Consider the following 12,721-nt stretch of genomic DNA (forward strand, 5'->3'; position numbering starts at 1 on the left):
GTTTTCCTTTGTCTGTGAAGTGGTCCCCAGGTTGGTGTCTGATGTGCCATGGGAGAAGGGCCAGCTCCTCCTCACTTGTCAGTCACACGGAGTCAGCTGGTTAAGCAGCCTCCCCTGGGCACCGAGTCCTGCCCTGCCCCTGGGGTTGACAGTGTTGAGATGCTTCAGTTTACACTCACAGCCAAGTCTCATCTTTGTGGCAAACTCAGTAAACGCCATCCATCTGCCGGATGTGCGTGGAACCCCATGGTGGTGTGACCCCTGCCCCTTGGATGCTTATGGCCCAGCAGGGGATACCAGTGGATATTTCTGTTTGTGTGAATCTGGACAAACAGAAATACCCACTGCAGGGGGGAGAAGGGGGGACAAAGGGAGCCAGCCGACCAGGGACCCCTGGGGGCGCACCTGGGCAGCTGCACTTCGCTCTGATGAGGCCTTGGCCATGGCCCTTTGTCTCGCGACTGCCTTCTGCCTGACTGTACAGGTCCTTTCCTCTGGAATGTGTAGAGTGATCTGGTTAATTGATCATCGTTTCTGTGGCCATGAGGATTCCCTGCCTCTGTTGTCATGAAAGCCGACCAGCTAGGAGGTGGAGGGCCTGAGGACCTCTGCCCTCTATGGGCTTGAATATGGCTCTTGACAGTACTGCTTGTGTTCTTCATTCTCTCTCCTCTCTATCCATCCAACCAACAATCCACCAGTCCACCTGTCTGTGCAGCCATTCATCAGCCCATCCATCTGCCCATGCATCTATCCATCCTTCTCTCCACCTACCCATCCATCCATCATCCATACCCATTCATCCATCTGTCTCCCATTTGTCATCCCTCCTCCATCATTTATCTAACTATCCATCTATCCATCCATCTATCCGTCTATACATTCTTCTCTCCGTCTACCCATTTACCCATTATCCATCTATCCATCCATATATCTATCCTCCACTCGTCATCTATCCATTCATCTACCCATCCTCCATTCATCATCCCTCATACATCATCCATCCAACTATCCATCCATCCGTCTATACATTCTTCTCTCCACCTACCCATCCATCCATCATCCATCTATCCATCCACTCATCTCTCCACCCATTATCTACCCATTCATCCATCCATCTTCCATTTATCATCCATCACTTACCCATCCATCCAACTATCCATCCGTCCATCCATCCAACTGTCTATACATTCTTCTCTCTACCTACCCATTCACCTATCATCCATCTCTCCATCCACTCATCTATCCTCCACCCATTATCTACCCATTCATCCATTCATCTTCCATTCATCATCCCTCATACATCATCCATCCAACTATCCATCTATCCAACTGTCTATACATTCTTCTCTCTACCTACCCATTCACCCATCATCCATCTGTCCATCCATTTATCTGTTCTCCATCTGTCATCCGTCCATTCATTCATCCATCCATCCTCCATTCATCATCCATCATCCATCCATCCATCCATCCTTTCTTCTTTCCATCCATCCATTCATCTGTCCATCCATCCATCTGCCAGCCAGCAAATATCTGAGGACCCTTGATGTGCAGGGCATGGTAAAAGGCATTTGGTAAAGCAAAGAACAAGACACGCAAAGTCCCAGCCCTCATGTGAGAACCAGATACTAAACAGCCAGTTACACAGGTGATTATTCATTTGCAGTTATGCTAAGTTTGGTGAAGGAGAAATACAGTGTGCTTCGAAGTTTACTAGTTGGGGGACCTGAGTTCACCAGGTTGGGGGCAAGACGGCCTTGGAGAAGGCTGGTCTGAGGAAGTTTCATTTGAGTGAAGAGCTGCAGGATGAGCGCACACTGAGTGGAGACTGCTGGTGTGCATGGGGGAATGTTCAGCAGATCAGACAGCTGTGCAAAGGCCCTGAGGCAGGAGGCGATTAGGACAACTGAGGAGTCGGAAGAAGGCTGCTGTGACCAGATCCCAGGGAGAGAGGGGGAGCAGAGGGAGGAGAGGCCGCAGGGTCACTGTCATCAGAGCATGGAGAATGGATTGCAGGGGGATGGTGGGGAGTGGACAGGCTGGCAGCAGGCGATTTAGCTGGGTAGGGGATGGTGGTCAGGATCCTCAGGCAGTTCAAGGCCAGCCCCCTGTCCACTCTGACCCTGGCTCTCAGAGGAACCTTTTGGATGTCTGCTGCCTCCCATATACCCTGAACCCAAGGCTTCTTCCTGTGTTTTCTCCACAGGTTATTTACCCAACAGTGAGCACGCTGTTGAGGCGATGCTGGCTGCCGCAAGCATTGGCGCCATCTGGAGCTCCACGTCCCCAGACTTCGGTGTGAATGTGAGTCAGGGTCTGTGGCAGAGGGGGCACCCCTTGCCCTGTGAGCTTCCTGGGTAGCGGCTGTAGGGGCTGAATTCCCAGGGGAGCCCGAGATAGCAGTGTGAGCCTGGCAGGAGGAGGAGGCGTTGCAGCGGCCTCTGTGGGGAAAGAAGCCAGAAAGACTTGTGTCTCGGTCTTCCTTTCAAGCAGTCCTGACGTGCCCCCGCCCCGGCCCCCGCCCCCCGCTGTGCTCATGGAAGACCTGGGCAGGTGGCGTATGCAGCAGCCAGTGTTGTTAAGGTCTAGTGAGGTCTAGCCCTGTCTTCCTCACCTGGGACTTAGTGACCACGTGAGGTTTGCTAAGTCTGTGTCCTCTGAGGACAGTTTTTAAGATTTTTGTTCTCAAAGTCTTACTTGCAGAAGTTCCCCGGGACCTCCTTGTGTTGGTTTCTGCTGTTTCCAGCCCCTTCCTCTGGACCTGTGCTTGTGCTGTGTGGGTGTGCACTCTGGGAGAGCGGCCTCTCTGTCCCCAAACCGCCCCAGGGTGTGCACTCTGAGAGAGCGGCCTCTCTGTCCCCAAACCGCCCCAGGGTGTGTCCAGCTGCCCAGAGTGGCCCAGGCAGGGCCGGAAGCATGTGCTGATCCCCTGTGGCCCCCCGGCCTCTAAATCCCTCCACGGGGCAAATGAAGTAGCCGCAGAGTGGGTCTTCCTGGGGCCCCCACTCCCCAACCAGGGCCCTCTCCTGGCTGCAGAGCCTTGGACGTCAGGGACCTTCAGGAGCCATGAGACCCCGTTACAGGACATGCAGCGTCCGGCCGGGTCCCTGACCGCTCCTTCTGGTGCCAGCTGCCCCTGTTCTGGGCCAGGCCCTGTGCTGTGCATCAGTCAGCAGCACCAGCCGCAAGTATGGCTGCTGGCCCTTTAGAGCCCAGTGCGTGGAGTTGGTGTCTGTGCTTGTCCACAGGGGAGGCTTTTGGGTGTGAGCTTAGAAATCATGTCCACTTACAGGCTTGCTTTTTCAGTAAGATTTTGGAGGAGGAGTCTCCTTTCTCCACACTGTGGAAGGAGAGATCAGACACAGGCCTGGAGGAGTGAGACTGGCCGGCCATGCGTCAGGCTGCAGCACCAGCCGGGCTGAGAATGGAGCCCTGCTGGGTTCAGGGAGGGCGTGGCCACCTTGTAGATCCGGACTCTGGCTGGATGGCGTGCCCTGCCTTCTGGAACTTTCTGTGTTCTTTCCCAGGCCATCCCCAGGTCAGCAGGGACTGACCTGAGACAGAAACTCAACCTGTGGCCTTTCTTGTCCCCAGGGCCCTCTGTGGGGGCTGTCTGGGCTGCTGGGGCCAGTGGTGTCCTTGTGGGAGGGTCTGGAGGGGTGGGGTTCCTGGACACTCAGACCCCTCAGCCGACCTTGAGCCAGGCTGTCCAGGGCAGAGGGAAGGGCCCCAGGGCGAGATGACAGATGGCTGGGTGTGCTCAAGGCCGGGCAGGCTGGCTGCCTCTGCTCCACGCAGCTTCCTTGATCAGTGTCCTTGGGCAAGCGCCCTGGTGTCCCCAGAGGGCGAACGGCAGCAATGTTAGTGCAAGTGCGGGGAGCCCGTGCAGATGGCAGGGGCCACATTTGTGTGGAGCTGGGGACAGGGTGTGACCCTCCAGGCCAGCCCAGTAAGTGTTAGCTACTGTTAGCTAGTTGGGAGATGGGTGTGTTTTTAGTTCAATTATGACTGACGTTTTGTAAATGGGTTGTAAGAGGCTGGGAGAGCCGTGTGTGGCAGGGGAGTGATCATGGCCTCCCAGGGCTGGAGTGTAGCCCCCTCTGCCTGGAGAGGTGATATCAGAGCTCCTGGAATGGTGCCTTTGGTGGTGTGTCTGAGGCCAGGGCGCGGAGGGAGGGAGAGCCTCTGACTCTGCATGGCTGCAGTGGCAGGGCTGGACCCCAGCCTGTCTCACGGCCTCATCCAGCCTTGCTGGGTCATTGTCTTGTGCATGTCACTCCCTGCAGACTCCAGTCCAGCAGGATCTGCCCATCCTGGCAGGACCCAGGAGGAATGCATGGCTCTGTAGCAAACGTGGTCTCTGAGACACTGCTTCCTGGCTGGGGTTGGTCCAGGGTTTTCTGGAATCACAGCCTCCCCGAGCCGCCTCTGGAGTGGGAAGTGCTGGCCGAGCTGCTGGGCGCACTAGATGGCAGCATGGCTCTGCTCGCCCCATGGCTCCCGCAGCTTCTGGGAAGAGAATAGTCCCAGGCGTCGTGGCTATGTCTCAGGTTAGAAAACAGGGCCACCCGCCCTCCTGCTGAGATGCTTCTCTCTGTCCCTCATTTTGCTAGTGTCCAAGGTATAGACTCCATCCTGCCGGAGATGGGGGTGTGTGTGACACGCGTTACTCGCACTCGAACCGAGATCCAGCCGGTTGGCAGGGAGTCTGCGGCATTTGGCGACTTCATGGCAGGCATTATTGGGCAGCACTCCTGGCCGCATGCACCCAGCGTGGGAGGCCCTGTGTGGATGCCATGTGGCACAGCGCTTGGTCCCACAGACACCTGGACACCCGCTGTCGGAGCTGAGTAAGGACCTGGCACAGGTCGATCGTGCCAAAGCCTCTGCTCACTCTCTGTTTACTATCCTTGTTCAGGGGCTAAAACTAACAGGAACGAATTCCTGGAGTTGCTGACAAGGTGGGGCTGGAACTGAGCCGAGGCTGGTGGGTTCTGGGCTCGTGGACAGTTCCCTGCATCGGTTTACTTAAAAAAAGGAGGTCCCATTTTTAATTTCCAGCATCACCATGTTAAACTTCAGACGGTGCCCCATTTTCAGTAAGGGGCGCTCTTCGAAAACTACAATGAAACGTGAATGTCTTCCCTTTGGAATCATGTTTTCTCTTGCTTTGAAATTATGTTTCTTTGAATCTCAGAGAATATTGTAAAGGGAAATTGCCACTCTCCTACAAATCCTGCATTGACTTCTGGTCTCTGTTGCTGGAGTCGCACCATTGGACTCGTGGGTTCATGCGCCTGTCCGCTGAGAGCTCCTCGGCTGGCTGTGGTCTGCTGCAGAGCCACAGACCGCAGTGGGCTGTCCAGGGAGTGCTGGGGCATCATCTTTCCTCGATGACATTGGGGGAACGCATTTCTGGCCTCCGTCACTCCCTGTGCTTTATTTCCACCCATTCCGGGCTCTCTCCCACCACTGCCCACCTCCCTCTGCCCGCTCTCTGCTGGCTGCCTGGGCATCTCAGTTTGCCTTACTAATGCTTTTGGGCTCAGAGGGCATTGCCAGGTTGGAGAAGTGCTCTGTTCTCAGCGTTCCCAACCTTTCCCGCCCCAGCAAGATCTCTAGGTCCTGAGTCTTCTGATGGCTTTGGGTTTTTTGTTTCACTGTTTACCTTTGAGCCTTTGCCATTTTCAGAGATGTCAGGGAAGGCCACCCTCTGATCCCCGCACACCAGAGAGCCCAGCCTGTAGCCTGCAGGCCTTGTCCTCCTGAAGTGCCATCAGGTGGCCGTGTGTGTGTGTGTGTGTAAATAGGACAGCCATTCTCGCTCGCTCTGGGTGGCTGTCAGCGTGATTCAACACCGGCTGTTGGTTTCAGTGCTTGATTGGTTGCTAAGCACCGTATTCGGGTCAGACACATGTTCATAGGTGTGTTTATTTTGTTGCAACATGAAAGCCATCCTCCAGCAGCTCTCCTGGGCCAGGACAGGCTGACAGCTGGTTTTGGATGCTCAAGATCTTGACCCCTGCTGGTCCAGCCAGGAAAACTTCAGCTGTGTCAGAGGACACAGCCTCAGGGAGGCTGTGATTCCTGAGTCATTTCACGGGGCTGGGGGCCAGACCTCTGATTCGGAAACACTTGTCTTTGTAGCCTGATCACTGTCACTGTGCCTGGGGTCCTGTGGCATTTGAGCCCCAGATCACTGGCAGGCTCAGTCCTTTCACCCTGAGATCCTGGTTGCCCTGTACTGGGCTAGTTCTCTGAGATCCCAGCTTCCTTGTGGAAATTTTCTGCTGCCTTCCGGGGCTCTCCCAGGCTGGCTCCCTCTGTTTCTTTCCTGGCCTCGGGCTTCCTGGCTAGTCTTCCTCTGGGCCCCACTCCACCTGCTCCTGGGTGTTGATCTCTGTGTCCTCTCTTCAGAACAGCCTCTTCTCCCTCCCGCCTACCCTGTGGGACCTGCTTATTCTTTTTTTTTTTTTTTTTTTTGAGACGGAGTCTTGCTCTTTTGCCCAGGCTGGAGTGCAGTGGCGCGATCTCGGCTCACTGCAAGCTCTGCCTCCCGGATCCACGCCATTCTCCTGCCTCAGCTTCCTGAGCAGCTGGGACTACAGGCGCCCGCCACCAGGCCTGGCTAAATTTTTGTATTTTTAGTAGAGATGGGGTTTCACTGTGTTAGCCAGGATGGTCTAGATCTCCTGACCTCGTGATCCACCTGCCCGTCCTCCCCAAGTGCTGGGATTACAGGCGTGAGCCACCGCGCCCGGCCTTATTGCCCCTCTCCTAAGGCTGTGAAGGGCAGTGAGTGCCTCTAATGAGCTCAAACTGGGGCCTGGCACATAGTAAGCATTCAGTAAATGCTCAATATGTTTTACTGGCAATCATTTATTCCCCATGAAACCAAGGATTCTCAGTCTGTCTTAGAATCTTGGGCACAGAGAGGGCACCAGTGTAGACATGCCATTCGTGGATTGTGTGCTCGCTACAGCAAAGGTCTGGACAGGCCCTGTGCCTGTGGGTGAGGGAGCTTGGGTGTCAGGGGTGTTGGGACTCACTTTGCATAAGGGGTGACGGGCTGGAGGGAGCCAGGTGCAGGGATGCCTCGTCCAGGGCCACGTGGCCAGGAAAGGGAGGAGTAAGGACCATGGACTTAGAGTAGGTTGCATGTGTTACCTTGATATTTGCATAGAGCTAGCCTCAGAAGTAAACAGAGGGACACCCAAGTCCCAGCAGGACATGAAAGTCTGAGAAATCGCTGTGCATGCACTTAGGTAAGTGGGTGTGGTATCTTTCCAGGAAGGGCAGGCACTTGCTCTCGGGGGATGCATCTGGGTACTGAGAATGGGGAAGAGGGGCTCACCTGGCTGGGGGTGAGCTTCTGTTTGGATGCCTTGTTCCAGTGCCAGTGCCCAGGTGCTGGTCTAGGGGGTGGAGGCTTCTCTCCCAGATGCTTCTGTCCCGGTCTCCTGCCCATCAGAGGTGGCTGGGGAGGAGGAAGGGGTAGCATTCTCAGTCCAGGAGGGCTGAGTGTCAGGAAGGGCCATTTCTGGACATTATCACTTGCCTTCTGGTGGTTTTGGGCAGGGTGTATGTTAGCATCAGGCCCAAGGAGGGCCAGCCCTGTGGCCTGTGGAGTAAATGCTGGTGGGACCGGGGTGCCACCTGCCTGCAGACTCGCCCGGGTGCTGCTGGGCTGCTGGGGGGCACCATTTTGGGGCTTTCTGCACCACCTCTGTGTAGCAGTTTAGAGTAGAAGAAGAAGAAGTAGGAAATAGCCTTTGTCCACCAAGAGTGTCACCGAGGGTGGGGTACTGGGGGTACCCTTGAAATGAAGGAGGGAGGAGGTGGATGATGACCGAAGGCCTGATGTCCTGAGGCCAGGGGCCAAGTCCCTGTTAATTGCATGTCCTATGAACTTTTTTTAAACTGACGCTGAAGTTGGCCAATGTTTCACTTAAAAACAAAACAAAACAGGCTGGGCGCGGTGGCTCACGCCTGTAAACCCAGCACTTTGGGAGGCTGAGGCGGGCGGATCACAAGGTCAGGAGATCGAGACCACGGTGAAACCCCGTCTCTATTAAAAATACAAAAAATTAGCCGGGCGTGGTGGCAGGCGCCTGTAGTCCCAGCTACTCAGGAGGCTGAGGCAGGAGAATGGCGTGAACCCGGGAGGCGGAGCTTGCAGTGAGCCGAGATTGCGCCACTGCACTCCAGCCTGGGGCACAGAGCGAGACTCTGTCTCAAAAAAACAAAACAAAACAAAACAAAACCAAAAAAGGTGCATTGGGGCAGCTCCAAGGGCGTCTCTGTAATAATGTCACATTCATTCCCTTGCCACCCACCTGCCTGCCTTGACCTTTGCTGAGGGGCAGAGGAAGTGGCGAGAGTAGAGAGAGAGGCTTGACTCGGTCTGTGCCTCCTCCTGTGCCTCCTGCGGTGGCCAGCGTGTTCGGCTGGAGGAAGACCCCTCGTTCTTGTCATGACCGTGCATCCTGAGAGCACTTGCAGCCTTCCTTCCTCCTGTCCAGTCGGCACTGGCGGGGGCTGCCAGAAGTTCTCAAGACTCAGGGAGCCCCAGATGAGCTCACAAGTCCCCAGGGGGAGCCCCATCTCAGTAATCCCCGCCAAGCCAGGAGCCCGAGCTGTGCCCCACATCCTTTCACTCCCTTCCCTACCATTGGCTGTTCTTGCCGCCTCTCCACTGTCCTCCTTCATACGTTTGATTGAGCGGTTCCTCGGTTCCTCCGTGACCCCGGCTAGGCACTGCCGTCGCTCACGCCTGCCGTCGCGGTAGCTTCAGACCAGTCTCGTTTCTGCTTCTCTCCACTATACACCTTTTTATCTTCCTTTTCTTTCTTTTTTAACTTTAATCACCTTTCTACTATCCAGTATACACCCTTCAACAGGTGGCTCTGAACCAGTGTTTGCTTCTGTCTCTCTCCCAGATTAAATATTCTTTAGAGGGCCGGGCCCGGTAGCTCACACCTGTAATCCCAGCACTTTGGGAGGCTGAGCCTGATAGGATCACTTGAGTTCAGGAGTTTGAGACCAGCCTGGGCAACATGGCGAGACTCCATCTCTACAAAAAACAAATAAATTAGCTGGGTGTGGTGACGCACAGCCTGATCCTGAGCCTGGGAGGTGGAGTCTGAGTGAGCTGTGATCTGTCTACTGTACTCTAGCCAGGGTGACAGTCTCCAAAAAAAAAAAAAAATCCTTCAGTGACTTTCTCATGTTCTTTTGTTCTGTTTTTCTCATTACCTTTTTTTTTTTTTTTCCCCTGAGACAGAGTCTCACTCTGTCACCGAGGCTGGAGTGCAGTGGCACACTCTTAGCTCACTGCAACCTCTGCCTCTCAGGTTCAAGTCATTCTCCTGCCTCTGCCTTCCAAGTAGCTGAGACTACAGGCATGCGCCACCACACCTGGCCAATTTTTGTATTTTTAGTAGAGATGGGGTTTCACTATGTTGGCCAGGCTGGTCTTGAACTCCTGATCCTCAAGTGGATTCACCCGCCTTGGCTTTCCACGGCGCCTGGCCCTCATTACCTTTTCAAACTGTATTGCTGGGGTTTAACATAACTATTTATTTTGCTGGATTGAGTTAAATGTGGCCATCTTGCCTAACTTTGATTTGTTCTAGTGATTCTTCTGGAGATTTTCACAGATTTTGTGTGCAACTGTTCCCGTTGTGTGCAGGGGGCAAGCTATTTCTAGTTCTCACCCCGGGACGTAGGTGGGGTTGTTTGGCACAGGTACAGGTGGGCTAGGGGTGGGTGTCTTGCGTGTTCTTTTCTCACTGGACATCTCATCTTTTACCAAGTGCGATATGTGCCATCAGGTGTCTGCCAGATACCTATTGTCAGTGAGGAAGTTTCCTTCAGTTTCCAGCTGATTAAAGCATGGGTGGAAAGCACGTTGCCTTTTATCAGAAGCTTCCAAGATAATTCTGCAATTTCCCCCTGCGTTAGCCTCTTGCTGTAGTCGATACCATTGGTCTGTAATCTCTCCCTCTTTTGTGTGTTTCCTGTCTTTCTCTGCCTTCTGTAATGGCTTACACAGAAGGGATGCGGTAGCTTACAGAGAGGTGGTGCTCGCCTGCAGAGCTGCCCACCCTGGTGTCCCTGGAGGAGGTAGATCTTTGTCACTTCAGCTGTTGTGCTGCTTTTTGAATGAATTTTGGTAATTTATATTTTCTTGAGAAGTCATCCGTTCTATCTGGGTTTCAAAATCTATTAAATATTGTTTTCTGGCTCATGAATCTTTTCTGTAGTCAAGTGTGATTTCTAATTTTGAGAGGTCACATGCTTCAGTTTATTCATCTGCAATATGAGGGTGATAAGGGCACCCATGTCCAAGGTTAGTCTGAGCAGTAAATGAGCAAGTATCGGTCCAGCGCTTAGGGCAGCACCTGACACACAGTAAGTGTTCTGCAAGCGGTAACTGGAAATGTTAGGTTTCCTTTTTTTGTTTGTTTGTTTGAGATGGAGTCCTGCTCTGTCACCTAAGCCAGAGTGCAGTTAGTGGTGTGATCTCAGTTCACTGCAACCTCTGCCTCCCAGGCTCAAACAATTCTCCTGCCTCAGCCTCCCGAGTAGCTGGGATTATAGGCATGGGCCACCGTGTCCGGCTAATTTTTGTATTTTTAGTAGAGACAGAGTTTCTCAGTTTTGGTTAGGCTGGTCTCAAACTCCTGACCTCAAGTGATCTGCCTGCCTTGGCCTCCCAAAGTGCTGGGATTACAGGCATGAGCCGCTGCGCCTGGCCAAAATACTAGGTTTTTTCTTGATCATGTATTTCAAGAAGCTTACTTTTATTTTGTTTTGAGACAGGGTCTTTCTCTGTTGCCCAGGCTGGAGTACAGTGGTGTGAACATAGTTCACTGCAGCCTCGAACTCCTGGGCTCAAGCAGTCCTCCCACCTCAGCCTCCCACGTAGCTGGGATTACAGGTGCCCTGCTAATTTAATAAAAAAAAATTTTTGTGGCTGTCTAAGCTCGTCTCCCAAAGTGTTGGGATTACAGGCGCGAGCCACCGTGCCCACTAAGAGGCTTATGTTATTGGTTGTTTTGGAAAAATGATTTTTGATTTTGCTGATCGAGTCCATCATTAGTTTTTCCTATGGTTTTAATTTCTTCTCTCCTTTTCTTTCCCTGGCTACCTAATTTTGAGTGTAGTTTACTGAAAACATTGGAAATGGAAAACAATAACATTTGCAATTGTTTTCCTGTTGTGTTTCTGATAGATCGTATGTTCTGGGGAGTGGGAACCATGGCTGTCTGGTTCCCTGGCACGGTGCCTGGCACCTAGCACATGGAATAAATAACTGCTTTCTACTCCCTACTCTTCTCTGTTAATTCAGCTTCTAGTTTGGGAAACTGGACAGTGTTGAATAAACTCTCAATCCTAGAACTCTTTGCCCAGAGATTCTCAAATCTTATCCCACCTCAGGATCATCTGGACGGCTGGTGAGAAGAGATTGCTGGGCCCCCTGCAGAGTTTCCAGTTCATTAGGTCTGGGGCTCCAGGTGAGGTTGATGCTGGCTGCCCTGGGGACCAACCTCCCTCCCTCAACACTCTGCCCCTTAGACTCCCGCAGAGTCAGCGCTTCTGCTTCCCTGCTTCCCTGCTAAGAGTCATGGGGCAGCTCTGAAAACAAATGCCCGCCGCTCCTGACCCGTTAATTAGTTATCCTAATGAGCATAATTAACTTAATAGTCCCACCGTAGGTGGTGCTACCAGGCAGCCAGGGTGGATAACCCTGGCCTGTGAAGTCCTTACTCAGAGGTTCTGGGGCCACTGTGTGTGCCCTGGGGGGCAGCCCCAGGTGTTGGTCTTGAACCACTTGTATCAGGCTCATGTGTGAGGGAATAGCAGCCATCTGGGCGATGCCTACCCATGTTTGTGGATGGCAGTCTGTTAACACAGTGTAACCTGGAGGGTGGCTAGGAGGGAAGTGAATAGAAGCCTTGTCTGAGAGTGCTTTAATCTGTTACTAACTAATAATCTGGACTAACACTCAGGGAGTATCAGTGAATGTTATGAGTTCAGGAACAAGCCCATGCCTGCATGGGAGGAATCCCGTCTTTCAGGAAAGCAGTGCCGTTGGCTGGACTGCAGGCTCCACGTGCAGTACAGACCGGAGACATGGGTGTGGCGATCCTGCCTTTGAAGATGGGGCTCGTTAACTAGTGTGTGCACATGTAGGCTTATGCCATTGGTTGGCATAAATGCACTGCTTGGAGGATTCAGGTTCCTCTTTAATTGAAGATTCCGAGAACAAAAATATGGGACCACTTTGCTTTGCTGTTGTTGCCTGTTTGGAAGATGAATCTTCTTTTGTATACACTAGTGGAGCTGTGCTAACAGGCTCTTTCTGTGAAGTGGGGAATCTTTTTGGTAGTGCAATACACACTCTATACTCTTCCTATGTCAGTATATGTCTGTAAATACTTCTGGTGTTTCTTGATATTGATGCCTTCCTTGGCATGGTGGTTGTTCTCAGATATAAGATGTGCTTTGATCAACTTTTTTTTGGAGATGGAGTCTCGCTTTGTTGCCCAGGGTGGAGTGCAGTGGCACTATCTCAGTTCACTGCAAACTCTGCCTCCCCGGGTTCAAGCGATTCTCCTGCCTTAGCCTCCTGAGTAGCTGGGACTACAGGCGTGCACCACCATGCCTGGGTAATTTTTGTATTTTTAGTAGAGATGGGGTTTCACCATGTTGG

General features: G+C 52.9%; 1 protein-coding gene across 1 annotated transcript in view; it reads left to right on the forward strand.

The window, feature by feature from the left end:
* AACS (acetoacetyl-CoA synthetase) overlaps positions 1-12,721 on the forward strand; it is an 88,031-nt gene that overhangs the window by 17,833 nt on the left and 57,477 nt on the right. The window contains exon 3 of the mRNA XM_011988882.1: positions 2,210-2,307. Coding sequence (XP_011844272.1) covers positions 2,210-2,307 — 98 coding nt within the window. The remainder of the gene's footprint in view (positions 1-2,209; positions 2,308-12,721) is intronic.

This window comes from Mandrillus leucophaeus, unplaced genomic scaffold (assembly GCF_000951045.1).
Source record: "Mandrillus leucophaeus isolate KB7577 unplaced genomic scaffold, Mleu.le_1.0 Scaffold34, whole genome shotgun sequence".
Taxonomy (NCBI): Eukaryota; Metazoa; Chordata; class Mammalia; order Primates; family Cercopithecidae; genus Mandrillus; species Mandrillus leucophaeus.